We start from the raw sequence: 18,331 nt of genomic DNA on the forward strand, positions 1-18,331 counted from the left end.
TGCGATTTTGTTTTGCTTGGTAACGAGAGATCGGAATAACCGCGTAAAATGTCAGTCCAACTTCACCAAAAAAGTAAGGAAAAAGTGTGTACACTTAAATCATACGTAAATCACAGTTTTCAAAAAGCTAACAAAAAAATTGTACAGTCTGCACGGTCTGGATGGAAAGAAAAAATCGACAGTGATCCTAACGTTTATCGGGGACTGGAAATACACTGTGGATCTCTTTAAGTTGTCATGTTTCCCAAACAGTTTCCAAACAGAACGAAACTGCTTAGTACATAGCAGAAGACTGTTGTCCTAATGGGAGACCAAGATACTTAAAAGAATGACGAACACATTTTATTAGATGTTAGAGAAACAACACAGCAACCGCTTTGATAAAACTCCACAGCATCACATATCTTTAAAAACATCTACCTGCTTTGTACAGAAGTTATAACCCACCGGAACTAAAAGTCTCTAATTAACACAACGCGTCTGAGCCATATTGAAAAAACTTCAAACGGCATCCCAGCAGAGAGCTCTCGGAATATTCACGATACAAATTCATTTAAGTGCAATTGAACTTTAACGAACTTTGGGTACAACTGTTTCTAACAATTTCGTACGATCACCGCCTCCATCTCTCCCGACCCCAATTCTCCCGGAACCGTCTTTCGTCTCTACGTTCTTGGTATCTCGGTCGTTCGTCTATCGGTTGGGCGTGTCTGTCTCGCCGATGTTCATCCTCGTGCCAATGCCGTCCGGACCTGTGCTGATTCCGCCAGTCGTTTCGCGAATCCCGAGGGTTACGCGAATCAAATGAACCGGAAGACCTGGAATCCCGTGAGTAGCGCGGGTTATTGTACCAACTATCCCTCTCTCTTTCGCTCAATCGTCTTTGTTCCTGAGATTCACCTCTGTGTTCGCTTGATAATCGCCTATTCTCCCGCGATTCTAAGCGGGATTCGCGCGCCGCCAGCCGCGCACGCTCTTCTGGTCGAAGACCGCTGTACTGCTGCGTGACGTCGTTCACGTGACGATTAATGTGTGGAGGTTCAGTTATGTGTGAACCATGGCCCTGAGCAGGCGGCTGATGTCTCTGAGCAGACGATGCAGGCTGGAAATTCAGGACAGAGGGTTCAGGAAACTGATGGCCATGAGAACTGGAAAAAGTAGAATGTGAACCGTCTGTGGTAGAGCCATCACGCTCTGGAATACGCCCATTTGATATAACAGCCACTGAACGTTGATCGGCTATAATTGAGGATTGTCGATCGCTCATACTTGAGGGCTGCTGTAATCCTCCACCGGTAGACATTGGTTGACGGTCAGCCATATCTGAAGCTTGTGGCCCATTTGTTCCAGTAGGCGTGGTTGTTTGGTCAATTAACCCAGAAAGCTGTGGCCTGTACCCCGCTGGGGCCGAAGGATTTCTCATATTTTCACTGTTGAGAGGCACAATGGGCTGCAGTATGCTGCTACCTGATGCAGCGGACGGACTTCTCGACCCAGCTGAGATGAGCGACGGGTTAACGGTACCTGCTGTGGCTACGGCAGTGGTCTCGTTTCCTTGATTGCCTTCTCCTTTTGATCCGGTGGTAGCCCCTAAGGGTAGGATTGAAGTTAGTGCTGTCAAGTGGGGACTTAAACTTTTACTGGCAGCACCTTGAATTCTCTGAAGAGTGGAGACCAACATTTGCAGACTGGAGGGTTTGGTTGGCTCCTCTGATGGTACAGATACTGCGGGTTTGGCTGGGTTGAGCTCAGTGGAATTAAGGTCAAGAACTAAATCTTCTTCGGGATCATACGGTGCATCGTCGTCTACTGTTTCAGTCTTCTCATTTTCTGGATTATTTGCAACAGGAAATTGAATCTTCGGTTTATCCTCGCTATTAGCCGAAGTTGAATGGTCAACAGCTGCAACTTCTTTTCGCTGTGTCTGTGCCAAGATATACTGCCGTGCGCGCTCTTGTAGATCCAGTAACTGCTGTTTCTGTGCCTCAAGGGAAGGAACAGATGAATTACTCGTAGAAACAGGAGAGCTCGCCGCTCCAGAGGAGGAAGCAACTGAAGGTGTGGATGTCTCAGAAACAGGAGAAGCTTTGGCGGACAAATCCTTGGTTTCCTTACTGCTGATCTTAGCTTGAGTGGTGTTGTACTGGAACACAATGTCTTCAATGTCCGCTGGAGGCGAGTCATGAAGTTCACTAAGCACGTCTCGTTTCCTGGCCGGACTTTCCACAGCACCTCCATCACTGCTGCTGTTCTCCACACTCGCTGAACTGGTTCGGCGCTTTGGAGGAGGGGACAGTGAGCGCTGACTAAGTGCACGCGGGCGCTTGAACATCACCTTAGATCGGACAATAACTCCGAGGAGCATGTGAGGACGGGGATCATTCAACCCTGAAGGAAAGAATAAATCCAACATCAATTCAATTTATTTCAGTTGCCCTTGCTATAAAAACAGTATAACCTGGCAGTGAAGAGAATGTCAAGCGTATGGTCTCAAACTTTTTTGGTAAGGTGTCTGTATAACAGTCAACCAAAGAACAATTGCCATGTAACTGCTCCACGCAACATCCACATGAAATCTAACAAAAGGGTCGTACGAGTAGACAAGGCCGCAAGCTTGAAAGTGACATCCTGATGTACCACCAAATTCGGTCGAACGGTTCAAAGGTAAAAGTGTAGACGCTAGGGAGAAACGTTTCGGAAAAGATCTAGGGAGTGAAGCGTTTTATGTTTCCATTCTCGAAGCTCTCTCGAATTTGCTATTCGCTACTCCCTTTTCGGGGAGGGGTGGTCAACTTGCTTTCCAAACAGCAGTCGAGAGGTCAAAGCTATAATCTAGAGGGTGTTATCCTGATGTAACACCAAGTTCTCTAGAATAGTTCAGATGGAAAAGATGCAAAACTGCAACAGCTTGGGGGTAAGAGTTTCAAATACGATCTAGGGAGTTAAGGGTTTAGGGAAGTTTTCTTTGCCAATTATCGAGTGTTTGGAAAGCTAATTCAACGCAGGCTTAATTTTCGCCGCTCTCTTGAATTTGCTCCGCGTTTCTCCCCGCCCGGGTACAGATGGTAGCCTTATTTCCCGAACAGTGGTCGATTGTCGAGCCTAAATTCATATATCAAGTTCAGATGCAGTCTTACCAGGTCCATCAAACGGTAGTAGTTCCGGCGGTATGCGTTGATGTGAGGCTAGAGGTACCAGATACATATCTTTGACTCCCGTGTAACAGTTACTGACTACTCCACATCGCTTTCTACTGTAAAAGTACGAATACAGCGACACGTAGCTCAACTTCTCGTCATCAGAGGAAGCCTCGTACCTGATCACACACACCTCCTAGGAAAAAAATCGAAGACGGAAACCATTACTTATGAATGGTAGAAAGAGTCTGCAACAAAGCCTTTTGGTTCACACTGCCTCAGCTTATCCTGGTTTTAGAGGCATGGAGCGCTAGCGAGTATCACTACTAACTCTCGATATAATGTTGTGACAATATTATCTCATAAAAGTTATTCTCACCACTCAACATTCTAGACGGTTAAGTGGTTCCTATTTTTCGCCTGCGTAGAGCGGGGGCAGTAAGCCTCTCTGACATGACAACTCTTTCCCAAGAGTAAAAAAACAAACTGGGAAGAAATCTGCTCAACTAGTATTTCAAAAAACTCAAAACTGAGAAGTTTTAAGAAATGTACGCAAATAGTTCTTACCCTTGATGTAGAGCTCTTCAGTTGTTGTAGATAGTCCCAAACCTGCTCATGCGCAATGCGACCCTGAACATGCAGTGTATCGGGCAACAACTGCAGCAGATCGTCACATGGTCCGGACACACGATAAGCACTCGTACCGAACTTAGCTATACTCTGCATCATCACAAACCCTTTCCACACGGCTGGGACTTTCTTAGCTGTCTTGGCCAGCATAGAGGGTGACTCGGGAGGCTGCACGGCCGAGTCTGGTGAGCTGTGAAAACAACGCAGTCAAATACAGCAAGTTTCAATTAAGTGTCGAACGTCATCCGGGATCACACTGGTTTTGCTTTACTTTGCTCTGTGATTGGTCCAGAAACGTTGCGCCGCTCTCTCAACCAATCAAAGACAAAACTAAAACTAATCACGTCTTGATCGCCGCGTTTTGCCGCGCTTTGGTTGGCCGCGGTAATTGCAGTAGTTTTGGTTTTTACGACACTCAATCGAAAAGCTCTCTAGAGCGCTTTTCGACTATGTTTCGTGAGATTAACACCAGAGTAATTATAACGGCCAATCAGAAGACAGACACATATCGCAAGGAGCTAATAAGAACTAAAAAATAAACATAAGCAAACTAGCTGAGGCGCGAGGCAACGCAAGTGCACAAATCGTAATTGGTTTTAGATTGAATTTGATTGGTCGATAGAGAGGCGCGAGTTTTCAAGACCAATCACGGAGCTATCTAAAGCAAAACAGAAGCGAAACTACAGCAAAACTACAGCAAAACTACAACAAAACTACAGCAAAACTACAGCAAAACTACAGCAAAACTACAGCAAAACTACAGCAAAACTACAGAAAAACTACAGCAAAACTACAGCAAAACTACAGCAAAACTAAAGCACAACTTAGCAAACCTTGAGCAAACTGAGTCGAGAATCCGGAATTACAAACTATTTTAAACTAAAAAGGAACAAACCTGGCGGAAGTGACAATGTCCATGGGTGTAGGAGAAGGAATTGAACTCTCAGCAACAGCTTGAACTCTGTTAAAAACAAATCACCTCAACACTAAGAAAATGAAGCAACACCCCTCTGTCTCTCAAAACTTAACGCCCTACTCAATCATCACACAAAATTCTTTCACAACAATCAACAATTCTCGCGTCCCTCCCCTCCCTATGAACTCCCAATGCCTTACATTGACGTGGTTGATACAAGTGGCGCAGGTGTTTCTCTCCTTGGAGGTTCCCCTGGGGGTGCCATTTTTCCAGTGCAGATGCGGCAGTTGAGATCAAAGAGGTGAATCCGATGTTCATCTGTGGTGTCGAGAAGCAAGGTGCTGGATCCTGTGTTGCTATCAGGAAGACCTTTCTCTTCTTTAAGCTCTGTAGATGCTTTGACTGAATTCTAAGAAAAAAATAATAATAAGAAAAAGGCATAAAGAAGAGATTAACATATTGTAATTCTCAAAAACTAAATGTAACCCTCAACTCCTATTCTCAGCAAAAGCAGTTTGTAACTCATTCAAAACTGATATAAAAAAAAGAAGCGCGAAATGCAAAGGAGGTTTTAACCTAGGACTTGTAAACCAAAATAAAGAGAACTGTGTGAAAATGATACTTGGAAGATTTCACTTGAATGGTTACTCAACAGCTTTTTATTTACAGATTCAGAAATAAATCCTTGGGTCATGAAGTTTGTTATGTTAAAAAAAATAAGAAAAAAAGAAAAAAAAAATCCATGTTGTCGTATGTCAGCTCAGTAACACAAAGCGATACTAAGTGTGTCACATTATTACATTTCAAACTCCAAGTATTGCATTTCTAGTGTTCTGATTGGTTCACTAAACTTCAGTTATCGGCTCATATTCCGAGTCACCTTATACTGAAATGCATTGAGACGTACTGGAAGCTGAAAATTGTTGCTGAAAATATTCAAACGTTCAGAACTTAATGAAATTTAATAAAACAACGTTTCTATTTGCTCTTGTTGGATACGAGAATGGTTACAGCCAACTCATATTCAACGCGCGCTCATGGAATAATTGTTGAATATACGTCAATATACAGTATGGACAACTATTATTACTTCATTCTCACCTCAAGCGTACTCAAGTCATCATCGTCTATTTCAACTTCTCCCTAACAAAGCAGTCAAAGTATTAGGAAGTAAGATGATATTCTTTATAAAGCATTATTATCAATATACGCGGCCAAATAGAAAATCGGCCTCTTCAAAACACACGCTTAGCGGGCCGCAAAAGACTGACAGCGGGCCGCAAAAGACTGACAGCGGGCTGCTAATGCATTATCAGCCCTACAGCTTACATGATGATTTGAAGTGACTTTGAATTCGTCATTCACTTAGCTTGTATTATTAAAACTCGCATTCTTGATATCATTTGGCCTTGTTTATTGATAATAATGATAATGACATGACTTTTTTCGGGAATGTTGTTTATTTGCGCCCGCGTAGTGTCATTTGCGGCCCGAGCGCGAAGCGCGAGGGCCGCAAATGACACTACGCGGGCGCAAATAAACAATATTCCCGAAAAAAGTCATGTTATTCCCTTATTATAGTTTCATTAGATACAACTGTACAAATACACTCTCCATAACGTTAACCCTTTAACTACCAGAAGTGACTAAAATAAAACTTCTCCCTACAATATCCATACATTCTTCAGCAAACAGGTAAGGAGAATATTCAAACTTATCAGGTAGAAGCTGCTATCTTGATCTAGCACCAAGTTCTCATAACTAATTTACAAATGTGTAGCAGCTACAGGGGAGAATTAACAATCGCATCTTGGGAGTTAAAGGGTTAAAAAAACTAACCTTGTGTGTTTTCTTGGTATGTGCTTTGGTTGCATTTATCTCCTCTTGACTCATTCTAATCATTTCCAGGGTCTAAAGATATCAAGAGTAAAGTTTTACTTGAGAGGAAAACCGCCACGACAAGACGAAAGTACACTACATCTATGAAGTAGTCATTCCCAGTCCCTTCCAATCTTCTCCATCTCCAACCATCCTTGCTTCTCTTTGGTTCATTACTACTTCTATTACACTAATATTTTGCGGTCCCTTTCCACATGCAGATAGTTTGGCAGCTTCCAAAAGTGACTTAAAATAAAGTGACGGTGCCCCCTTAAATATCCCATACAATAATGACACTTCAAAGGGGACATCCGTCGACACTGCTACTGAGGGTGACACATGCAACAATTGACGCCTTCGTGACTTCTCTATTAAATACAAATGGAATCAGTACTAACATGTTTTGTTTCCTGTTCCCGCCAGGTAGCCAGCTCTGGTGATGCCAGCTGTTCAGGTGTCATCCGCACGAGACGATCTACAGTTATCTCCCCTGACAGAACATGTCGAAACAGAACCTAATGATAAAAAAGAAACATTAACTACAGTGGCTCTCAAAGCAATGTTTTTCGGCAAAATTAATATAAACATTTCATTTCGAATCATAATTTGCTTAGACATTTGAAATCATTTCCAAAACATATCAAGCAAGCATTTTCTGAAACAGTTTTAAAGGAAATTTTACAAATTGCAGACAGTGAGAGTTCGCAGCCTTTCAAAAGCTTCCAACCAATCTAACCTTGTTCCTGGGGTCCTTGAGGTTAAACATCAAGCTGCGGTACTTGTTCTTATAGCGTTGCCCTGTATCTCCAAAGAAAGAAAACATTTCCCTTTCGACATCCAGTGAACACTTGTCAATGTCTTCTTCAGTTACGTTAAAATCCTGTTGCTCCTTGGATCTGTAACGGACAATATCAATAAATATTTCAACAAAAGTTAACTACTGCGCACTGACTCTAACAACTAATAAAATCAAGTTTTAATTCATACACTATAACGTTTAATACCTGTAAGGATCCTTTTTACTTAATATTTAGAATACCTACATAGATGTTGTCGTAGTCCTTATACACAAAGGTGATCCACGGAGAAACTTATAGTATTCAAAAGGAAACAAATTGTCTGGTAATACTCTTGGCAAAGGTTTCATTAAATAACAAAAAGCAGGTTAACCTAGAGGCTGTTATCAAGACGCTTTTTCCTAAAAAAAAAGTCCTTTGAGATAATCATTATAATGGCATGTCATTATAAAATGTAAATTTTTATGTTTATAGTCTAATATCATTCATAAAATAATTCAAATAGTACGCGCGCTCTGATTGGCCATAAAACCATTTTACATAAGCGTATGTAAACACGATTTTCGTTCCTCTTTCATTAGCTATTTTATAAAAGAAATGTAAAATGGTTTCCGTGTTTACATAGCCTGATGTATACGCTTGGGAGGTTGGGAGAACACGAGATAAGCGTAAGAAACCACGACGCGAAGCGGAGGTTTCCTCCCAACCTCCCGCGTGTTTACATCAGGCTATGTAAACACGGAAACCATTTTACATTTCTTCAGTATAACACGCATATGACAAACCTTGTTGTTAAGATTTCCCTCAGTGATTTCTTAATGTTTTCTCTCACAGTTTTTTCGCTATCTTCTTTTTTGTCTTTCTTTTTCTCATCTTTCCCAACTGCAATTCAACACAAAAGATGTGTTAACTTAATCTTTCCTACCTAATAACAATTTCCATGAGGGTTTTCAACATCAAAATGCATCACAATCACTTGACTAAGTTTAAAGAAATACACGGCAGAAAGGCAAGAGAGTTCCCAAGTTCATCTCCACCACAAGAACCAATATGAATTTAAGTGCCCCATTTCGTTGAAATGAGTGCCCATGTTCCAATGAGCGCCAAACCCCTTGGCCACACTGTCAAACAAGCATCCCTCTCAAATAAGTGCCTCCTTCCTCACTTTCTTAAATAGCAGGGATACAAGGAAAACCTGTTCCTATTGCCACTTTACTTATAACTTCTCAAGCTTCAAGTACAATGGAATAAGCACAGGAGAGCCCCCCTCAATTAAGTGCACTCCTCTCCATGAGCACCCCTCCTTTTAGCAGAAATTTGAAATCATCACCCACGTAATTATTAGAGGAAATACAGTGAGTTATGCATCAGTTTAAAAGCCTAGAAATAATCCTGTTGGTCACATTGCATGTATTTCCCTATTCCTGTCTATCTGAACAAGAGCAGGAATTCCACCTAATTATTTCCGATAAATGATTTTACCCGAAAAAATAATACACAGATTGTGGTCCTCAGGGACAATTTTTCTCCTATTTCCAGATTTAATGGTTGATCTCAAACTACAAACCTGATGGCCGCAGCACCTCAAATGTAGGATGATCATGCAGCCAATCAACTAACTCCTCCTGACAGGGTGCTGCCACACCTGCAATCACCCGCCCAGTGGACCTCTCAATGACTGCTATTCCCTCTTTGAGTTGTGCAGATTCTGTCTGTGAGGAGACTTGGGCTGTTTCAGAATTCCAAGGGACTGGCCTTAGCAGACTTGACTAAACCATGAAATTAAAAGAGTGCTCTTTTTGTTATTAAGATAAAATGTTGACATGAAATAATAAATGTTGTATATTTCAAGATGCCCCAAGAACTGCCTGTACGGTACACGTCACTGTCTTTCCACATCCACAAAAGAAACACGGTTACCTTGGCAGTGCTTTGATGTTAGAGTAGCCATATAAACAGAAAGTCCATAGTGCTGCTGTGGTACTACTGTTCTTTTTTAACTGTATGCTGGTTTGTCATCCATGCTCCCTAACTGATAATCATCAAACTTACTACCACCTCAGATTTGCAATTCAATCAATGACCTCCTGTTTTGGAGGAGGAATACGTTCCTGTTTTGAAAGAAGTTCCTTTTTGGTACCAGTGGCATTTAAAAGGATCAACCTTGCCAAAGAAAGTGCCTTTCAAGACAGCCCTTAGTATCCACTTGGATAAACATAATTATTGTGAAAAAAAAAGTTCAGACTCACATTCTTGGATGTGGGCATGGAGGATTTGCACCCCATTCGTTTTTTCTTCTCTTCCATGATTATTTTCAAAGATTCCTCAGCATGTCTGAAAATTCAACCAAGACAAATAATAAGCCTACTCAAGAATGCCTTATACTTTGCTTGACATTTCTTCTTAACCCTTTAACTCCAAGATGGGATTAACACGTAACTTCTCCCTATAATATCCATACAGTAATTGGCAAACAGGTAATGAGAATACTCGAACTTATCAGGTAGATGTTGTTATCTTGACCTAACACCAACTTCTTGTAACCAATTTGATAGGAAATGTGTAGCAGCAAGAGGGGAGAATTAACAATCAGATCTTAGGAGTTAAACAGTTAAACTGAATCTCTCACATGTGAAAACAAAGCTATTTAAAAGGATTCTTACCATGCAATACCTCTGCTTTTTATTTCAAATAGCATCCTAATGGCCTTCACTGAACTACAAATCATTTTGTATGTGCATGTATCATAAAAGGTCTAATTTGGCCCTTTACAGTATAACTCCCATGAGAGACCAAGACAGAATTTCTCCTTATGATATCAAAACAATATCAAGCAGACAAGTAATGAGAAAAAAGAAAAACACCAATAAAGGGATTATTGGTGCTGATCCAATAACAAATTCTCCAAACCAACATCACAAGATTTGTATAGCAGACTGTAAGGAGAATTACTAATCAGATATTGGTAGGGATGGGTATACTGTGATGCACCATGGAAAATGGAGATGGGAATTTGCACTTGTGTTTTGGAACTGACTTGACTGAGATTGACCTGAAAATGATATGAACTCTAGCAGTTTGTCAAAAACTGTTGTGCAGCCAGGTATAACTAATATTATTGCATGTCTGTAGGTATCACTCTACTACTGCTTATGGCACTGTGAGAGTTTGTTCTAACTTTTAGACTCAAGGTGAACCACCTTCACTGAGTAACTCAGTGGAAAAAGGACTTGTTAACAACAACTCACCTAAAAGTTTTTCACTTCATTGTGGTAAATACATGACAGGGGATTATTTTACCATTAATCTTCATATCAAGTCTTACCTTTGCATACACTCTGAACTGCAGTAAACAGATTGATAATCAGCTAGTTTAGAACAATCAGTGGCCACACAGTGTGACTGGGTGGGATGATGCATGTATGATGCTGGAGTTGGTGTTGTCCTCACCTGTGCAGCAACAAAAAGATCTTAAGTATGTCTTCTTTATTAATGCTGCACTGTTGTCTTGCATTTCACCAAGTTAATTGTTGTGTTTTTTGTTATGAAAATGTACAACCAACGTCTGGTTTCTTTCTCAAATTTTGTCATGGTTTTGATTAATTGGTAACTGGACTCCGTGCTATCCAATTGTGTCTGTAATCATACTAGTTGTTAACAAATTGGACTCCTGCTTTGCAAGTGTCCAATTTTGTTAACCACTCACACGATTCCAGACTGAATTGGACTCCACTCAATCCTGTTACCATTATAAATGGTGGGAATAGACTTCACCTTCTTGGGTATTTTGAAGCCTTTGTGTTCTGGAATGTTTTTCCTTCTTTCATCTCTTGTTTCTCCTTTAGAATCTCTAGATCTTTTGCTACTGTCATCCTTAACAGAAACAAAACTTACAATTAATTGTTAAAACTAAACCAGGTCAATATATGCAATACCAAGGTCACTGTTCAACCCCATAGGTTCAAAAATTTAACCCTTTATATCTTAACATCAGTATGCATATTCTCCTTACTGCTTCCTGGACATTTCCTAGGGTGCTGAAAAGGAGAATTTGTTTAACAATCAAGAGCCTCTTTAGTTGGTGATCATTTTCTTTACTCTCATGATCTTAATGTGTGATTAAGGGGTGATATTGTAAGGAGAAATTATTTGCTTGTCACTCTCAAGTGTCAAGGGGTAAAAGACTTCTTTCAGATGAGATTTCTGCTTTTTAAGCAAAAGTTCCATCTACAATGCAAATGATGGATTCAATTTACTGGATACATTGTTTAAAAGAATAAGCTATTTCTCTAAATATGTGTTGGTCATATAGAGCATTACTAAAATATACGTATTTACAGTCTGGTGGTTTGATCTTAGTGGCGAATATTTAATTTTGTCTTTAAAAGATATTATGGTTGGCTTACTTCAGAGGAATGATCTGTTAAATTATTTGATAATTTTAGGGAAATTGACTATTTGGGAATGTAGAAAAAATAACACCTCTCCAATATTTAGATTGTTTTTGCACAAGGTTGAAGTTAAAAAACAAGTTGAAAAAATAATTGCTATAAGAAACAGAAAGCTTCGCGATTTTCAAATTAGATGGGAATTTCTCATATAATTTTGTGTTTGCCCTTTTTTTAAGGAAAAGAATGGAAGACCAATGCATAAACTTAGATCTCATATTCTTCCTTGTTTATTAGTTTATTGTAGTTTATTTTTGTTAGAGAATTAACTGGGCGTCGCCATCGCCGGTATGTGTCACTGTGCAATGTTAAAAGAAAATAGTACTTTTTGTATGTAATGGTATAATTAGTAGTAATGTTAATAGAGCTGGATACTGTAAGTAGTGTAATTATTAGTGACTGTAAGTAGTGTAATTATTAGTGACTGTAAGTAGAGTAATGTAAATAAGCATTGTAATTAGTGTAAGTGGTGTTTCATATTGTATTGTAAGCATTGTGTTTGTAATTTAAAAAAATAATAATAATAAAAAAATAAAAAATAAAAAATTACTAAAATATTGTGAACTTTTGAAATTGTGGAACAAAAGCGATTGGTTGCACAAACACTTGTGCTATACATGCACATACCTCATTCATTTCAAGCCTGATATGTCGCCGCTTCCTTGTCTCTGGTTCGCCAGGGATTTTCATCTTAAGTGAGCGCTCTCTGCGAGGATGACATTCTCCTGTGTTTTCTGTACTAGTGACCTCTCTGCTCTCTTCCTCAGGTCTTCCTGATGTTGCTTTGGCTTCCTTGCTGCACTCTTCTTCTATTTTTGCTGGCATGTCAAAAAAATTGATACCATTACCTCAGTTAGAACTATCTTCCAATGTAATTCAGTATGGGGACTGCAACATTACTATCCAAACAAAGCTATTTTATTCTATTCTACAGTGATGGTACCTTTGCATTTAGGGCAGACATAGTCTTGGCTGTTCTTCTCCATTTGTCTTCCCTGAGCCATTGTTATGCCAACACACATCCCATGAAACCACTCTTCACAGCGATCACAACAAATCATGAACCTAATAAATCACAAACAATTAACATGATGACCTTAAAATATTACAAGCACATGTACTGATCTTTGCTGTTCAATATGTTGCTATTGGTTATCAATGTATAAATCACTGTAGATTTCATAACATAGCTTGCCCACTTAAAATCATCAGCTTGATCTCAGTGTTTTTTCTGTATGATTTTATCAATAAAGTACATGCTAATATTGACACAGAATTGTGCACGCGTCTGAATTTCTTTGACCTTTACACTCAACAAATAAGCATTCACGCTTTCAAAAGTTAGATCAGACAACTTTTAAAAGACTGAAATGTATCACCTTAATGTCACGTTTTTGCTACCAAAAAGTTGAATAACATAACGTGCGGGTTATCCATCAGTGCAGGTAATCTGTTGACTTTTTTTTTGGCCTATGCAATAATCGGCCAGTGTGGGTAATCCGCCGTGCAGGTGAAAAAACCCCTCTGTCTCTTGCACAATATATATATATATATATATATGTTTACATAATAAGCTGAATCATGCTTGTATTTTAATTTGTTCTTGCAAATGATCTGTTGGAGCACATTGGCATTTTTTGCTTTTATATGATATAAAATAAAGAGATTCCATGTTGAAGATGTCAAAATAAGGTGAGAGCATCAGTGACACACTCAGCTACACCATGTGTACCACTTTTTTCTTCATACTACATTTGAAGTCACATGATAGGAACATGGAATCTAACTGTTAACCCTTTAACTCCCATGAACGACCAAGACAGAATTTCTCCTTACAATATCAATACAATATCAAGCAGATAAGTGATGAGAATAAAGAAAAATATCAATTTGAGGATAATTGGTTGATCCATTCCTAAATTCTCTGAACTAACATCATAAGATTTACATGGTTGGCAGTAAGGATAATTACAAATTTGATCTGAGAGTTAAAGGGTTAAATCCTATCTGGTACAGTGAACTAACATGATCTTACCTGTTACCATGTGGTTTTCTACAGATGCACCACAAACGATCTGGATCATACTCTGGATCATAATCTGAGTCATCGTTAACCTCCTCATTGTTATCTGAGTCCATCTCAGCATCTGACTCTTTATCTTCTTTGCTTTCTTTTAAGTCTTTCTTCCCAGGATCCTGTTTAGAATCCTTGACAGCTTCCTCGTCTGTTAAATCATGAGCTGTGACCTCTTTTTTAACAGATTTCTCAACACTTTTGTCCTCTTTATCAGACTTTGTATCTCCTTCACTTAGCACATTTTCTCTTTTATCAGTTTTTTGTATGTTGTGTGTGGAATTATTTTCCATAGATGTTTCCAATTGTTCACCTTTTTCAGCATTTTTCTCTGAGTTATCCACAGTCTTTCTTTCTTGTCTTCTGCTACTTCTCTTATTTTCATTTTCCTTGTTTTCAGATGGTTCAACTTTCACTTCTGCTGTCTTCTTTCTGACAGCTTTTTCTTCTATGTCACCTCCTCTTTCCTTCTTGGCAAATGATATACTTTTATCATCTTTCACCTCAGAACTACCAGCAGTCCTCTTAGAAATGTCTTGATCATCTTCTTTTATATCTGACTCATTATTCATAATCTCTATTTCACTACTGTCTTTGACTTTTGCTTCTCCAGTTTTCAGTTCATTGTGAGATTCTTCTTTAGTTTTTTTTACCTTTGTTTTGACCTTTCCCTCTGCCGCCTTCTCTTCTTCTTCTTTAGTTTGTTTCCCTCTATTTCTAGTCACCCTTCCACTTTTTCTTATAACTGTTTTTTCCTCTGGTCCACCTTTCGTCTCTTCAGAAATTTCTGTTTTCCTATTTCTTCTCTTTGTGTTTGATCTAGTTTCATCAGATTTGCTTTCTTTATCATTGCTGTCTTCTTTATTACCATCTGAATCTTCAGGGTTTCTTTCCTGACGTTTTCTTGGAGCTTTTTTGTTTGTTTTCTGCGTTGCCTCCACAAAAGCCTTGCTTTGATTCCTGGGTGACCTACAAGAAATGTAAAATTATATTATATTTTAAAAAAATTAAGTCCTATTAAAGGGTAATAGGTTGACCACTGGAGATTTCGAGCAGAATTTCTTCACTAGGCTATACAATTGTATATGTCTTTTGGTTTTCCTGAGTTGAACTCCTCAGAGGCACCAAGTAAATAGCTAACTGCTCATTTTCAGCTTTTTTCTCCTTTGTTTTGTTAACCCTTTGACTCCCAAGATCTCATTAGTAATTCTCCTTACTGTCTGCCATACAGTTCTTGTGATGTCAGTTTTGAGAATTTTGTATTGGATCAACTAATGATCCTCTAACTGATATTTTTCTTTATTCTCATCACTTGTCTGCTTGATATTGTATTGATATTGTAAGGAGAAATTCTGTCTTGGTCACTTGTAGGAGTTAAGGGTTAATATTTGTTGTTTTTCAACATCTCTAATTGGGGTTTTGAACAACTATCTTGAATTTAATCTGTTAATTTACTTATTTAAAATGTCCAGAATGTCACCCAAATTTGCAAGTAGTGGAAAGCAGGCAATTTAATGTTTATTATTTGCCATGTACTGTACAAGGATTCACCCTATACTCCCATGTTCTAAGTAGTAATTCTCTTTACACTCTGCCACATAATTGCTATAATGTTCATTCTGAGAATTTGGTTTTGGATCTACTTGTAATTCCCAAATTGATATTTTAATTTTTCTACTCATGACTTGTCTGTTTAATATTGTAATGATATTATAGGGAGAAATATTGTCTTGGTCACTCATGAATGTTGAAGGGTAAGAGGGAGGATGGCGATTTTACGCTTTAACAATTTTATTCTGTACCAAACTATCTGCATTTCAATGGTGTCTGTGGTGATCCTTGGATGAGATAAACAGGCAAAGAGATCCTCGCCAAGCATGAAATCTTTGGCAACAAAATTTAACAAGCATGTATCACAGAGCATTGTGGGAGACAAATTACATTGACGCTGCTCATCCTTGGGTCAATTATCATGCTATTTTTGCAAGTGCTGTTCCAGACATTATACATGTAACATAAGATTTGGGTTAAAAAAAAAAAAAAAATTTTTAGCAGATGGGGAGGCAGGCAGACTACTGCTAATATGGTTCTGCAGTAAATAACTTTCAACCTTCCATAAGGAAAGATATGTAATGATACAGTGCATCTCGGCTATGTCAAATGACCTAGGCTGAGATGCCCGTCACAGGGTGGAACAGTGTGTAAAGTGTGTAACGAATAGCAATCATTTAACCCTTACACTCCCAGATCTCATTATTAATTCTCCTTACTATCTATCATACAAGTCTTGTGATGTTAGTTCTGAGAATTTTGTGTTGGATCAACTTGTAATCTCCCGATTGATATTCTTCTTTATTCTAATCAACTGTCTGCTTGATAATGTATTGATACTTAAGGAGAAATTCTGTCTCAGTCACTGATGGGACTCAAAGGGTGAAGGGCAGCCTACAGATCTGGCATAGGGGCAAAGAGGAAAAATAAGAAAATGAAAAACATCTGAGAGAGCTTACCTTCGCACATTTTTAGAAGAGTCTTCTGGCTGTGAAGATGCTTTTTGTGCCTTTGCATCTTCCTTTGCATTTCTCTTTTTGTTATTTACAACTTTATCTTTCCCTTTTTTGTCAGCATCACTGTCATCCTTTTCCACTTTTTTCTGTGCCCTGCCACTTCTGCGTACTTCTTTCTTTTCTTCTCCTTCAGGCTGTTTTGCATATTTTAGCTTTGATATATCTTTGCCTCTTGAGATAGTTTTTCCAGCTAGGTTGCTTGTTTTTCGTGCGTCTGAATCCTTTTTAACCTGAACACGCATTCGAGGAGAACGCCTCACACCTTTGATGTCATCCTCCTGCTTCTCATCTCCTGGATTCCCTGTGGTTTTATTTAATTCTGCACGGTCCTTAGACCAATTAACGTTATCAGAACCACCAGCCTGTGAAACATTTTCTTCAGCACTGTTTACTGGAGATGACTCGTCTCGTTTGTTCAGTATCCTATCCGCTTCGACTATTGAATCAAACGATGGGAACATGGTTCCATGGAAACCAAGTTCGCCTGTTAAAAGAACATCGTGGTTTTGTTTCAATGAGTCACTAAGCTCTGGATCAGTGTACAGAAGGTTCGTTTCACCGCTCGAGCTCAGAACTTCGTCGATTCGTTTGAAAGTATCATGCGGGAGAAAATGCTCGCTCAACACATCCACTTCGGCAGGATTTTGAGTCAGTTCGTGCACTTGATCGTCGGTAAACACTGGACTAATTGACGGTGTTATGTCTCGTAGCTCGACGTGTGGGTCAGTTGATATGTCACATATTGACCAGACGCTCGATTGTGCAGTGTTTGAAATCGTGGTAGCAGTAGTTGTTTTCGAAGGCACTCCTTCTACACTGGTATCAGCTGAAACCTTCGTCTTCATACGGAAAAGAACGTAAATTGGAAATCATAAACAACTAATTCTACGTTGGGATCTAACCCAAGGACGTGCGAGATCTGCTGAACTCCGTCTCAAAGCAAATACCCAGATTTCCTGAACGTGAAAGTGGAATTCAAGAAGAGTGAAAAATGGCTTGCAATCACAAATTACCGGCAGTGTAAACGATCTAAGTCTTCGAATACCTGACTCCTGTTAGGCCAAATTCGCCAGCCACATGCCGCCATGTTGTACCAAATCACGTGGGCATGTTTACACGCATGCACTCTCCCGCCATATATGGCGCATAAATCAGGTGTCTTGTGCACTGACCCCTCCCCGGTAAAGATGGTTGACTGTTTTGAGCAATTTAGTACGAGGAATCGCCTTTATTTACCATTTTCATTCTATATTAATAGGTCTAAGTGTCCATATCCTGATTGCGGTGGTTTTAAGTTATAAAATAAAAAATAATAAAAAAAAGTCGGATCACTCAAGGGGGACAGGAACCCTGGCTCCTGAGGGAGATTGAAACGCACTGCAATTTGCAATAGCTTTGAAAACATTCCTAAAACGCTGCTCACTTATTTTTTCTCTTTTGAAACTTAAAAGCCTGATTTAGAAAAGGCTTTCAGCAGGTCACGAGCATGGATAGTGAAAGAATATCTTATAAGCCCGAAAGGTCTTCCTTTGCCAGGCAAGTGTGATGGATTGGATTTCGCAAGAAATATCAAAAGGCATGGGAAAATGTCGAATGTTAGGTACTTTGAAAAGCGGGTAGAAGCTTCTTCGTTCTGTTTTTATCCATCACGCCATTTGTGTCTAAGTTTCATCATTAAAAGAAGTTTTACTGATACGGTATTCAGCTGGGGGCGAATTATTGTGCAATTTTCTCTGGAAGTTGTATCTAACAGGGGTAACTTTTTTCGTGTGTGTTTCTGTCAATGTATTCCGAACATTATTTCTCTCGCTTATTAAACTCCCCTTACGGAACGGAATTACGGCCTCGCGGTAGGTGCATATCATAAAGTAATTTTGACAAGGA

The 18,331-nt window shown here is 39.3% G+C and overlaps 1 protein-coding gene across 1 annotated transcript; it reads right to left on the reverse strand.

Annotated features, from left to right (window-relative positions):
* Positions 1–317: 317 nt before the first annotated feature.
* LOC113669714 (uncharacterized) lies at positions 318–17,763 on the reverse strand. Its single transcript, XM_089183408.1, has 19 exons — positions 16,391–17,763; positions 13,842–14,849; positions 12,750–12,871; positions 12,434–12,624; positions 11,133–11,231; positions 10,684–10,808; positions 9,565–9,692; positions 9,233–9,243; positions 8,926–9,127; positions 8,144–8,240; positions 7,298–7,457; positions 6,960–7,076; positions 6,523–6,594; positions 5,785–5,826; positions 4,884–5,092; positions 4,663–4,728; positions 3,705–3,957; positions 3,138–3,333; positions 318–2,388 (listed from the first exon to the last, which is right to left on the reverse strand). Exons 1-19 carry the CDS (start codon positions 17,290–17,292, stop codon positions 614–616), a joined length of 5,775 nt encoding a protein of 1,924 aa, XP_089039534.1. The 5' UTR covers positions 17,293–17,763; the 3' UTR covers positions 318–613.
* Between the last annotated feature and the right edge of the window lie 568 nt (positions 17,764–18,331).

The sequence above is a fragment of the Pocillopora damicornis genome, chromosome 1 (genome assembly GCF_964200805.1).
Source record: "Pocillopora damicornis chromosome 1, jaPocDami1.2, whole genome shotgun sequence".
NCBI lineage: Eukaryota > Metazoa > Cnidaria > Anthozoa > Scleractinia > Pocilloporidae > Pocillopora > Pocillopora damicornis.

Coding starts and splice junctions, on each gene's coding strand:
- LOC113669714 (XM_089183408.1), bottom strand. CDS start 17,292: ATGAAGACGAAGGTTTCAGCTGATACCAGTGTAGAAGGAGTGCCTTCG. Junction 10,809..11,132: donor GCTTCAAAATACCCAAGAAG/GTGAAGTCTATT, acceptor GTTGCTGCACAG/GTGAGGACAACACCAACTCC. Junction 5,827..6,522: donor ATACCAAGAAAACACACAAG/GTTAGTTTTTTT, acceptor CTGCTTTGTTAG/GGAGAAGTTGAAATAGACGA.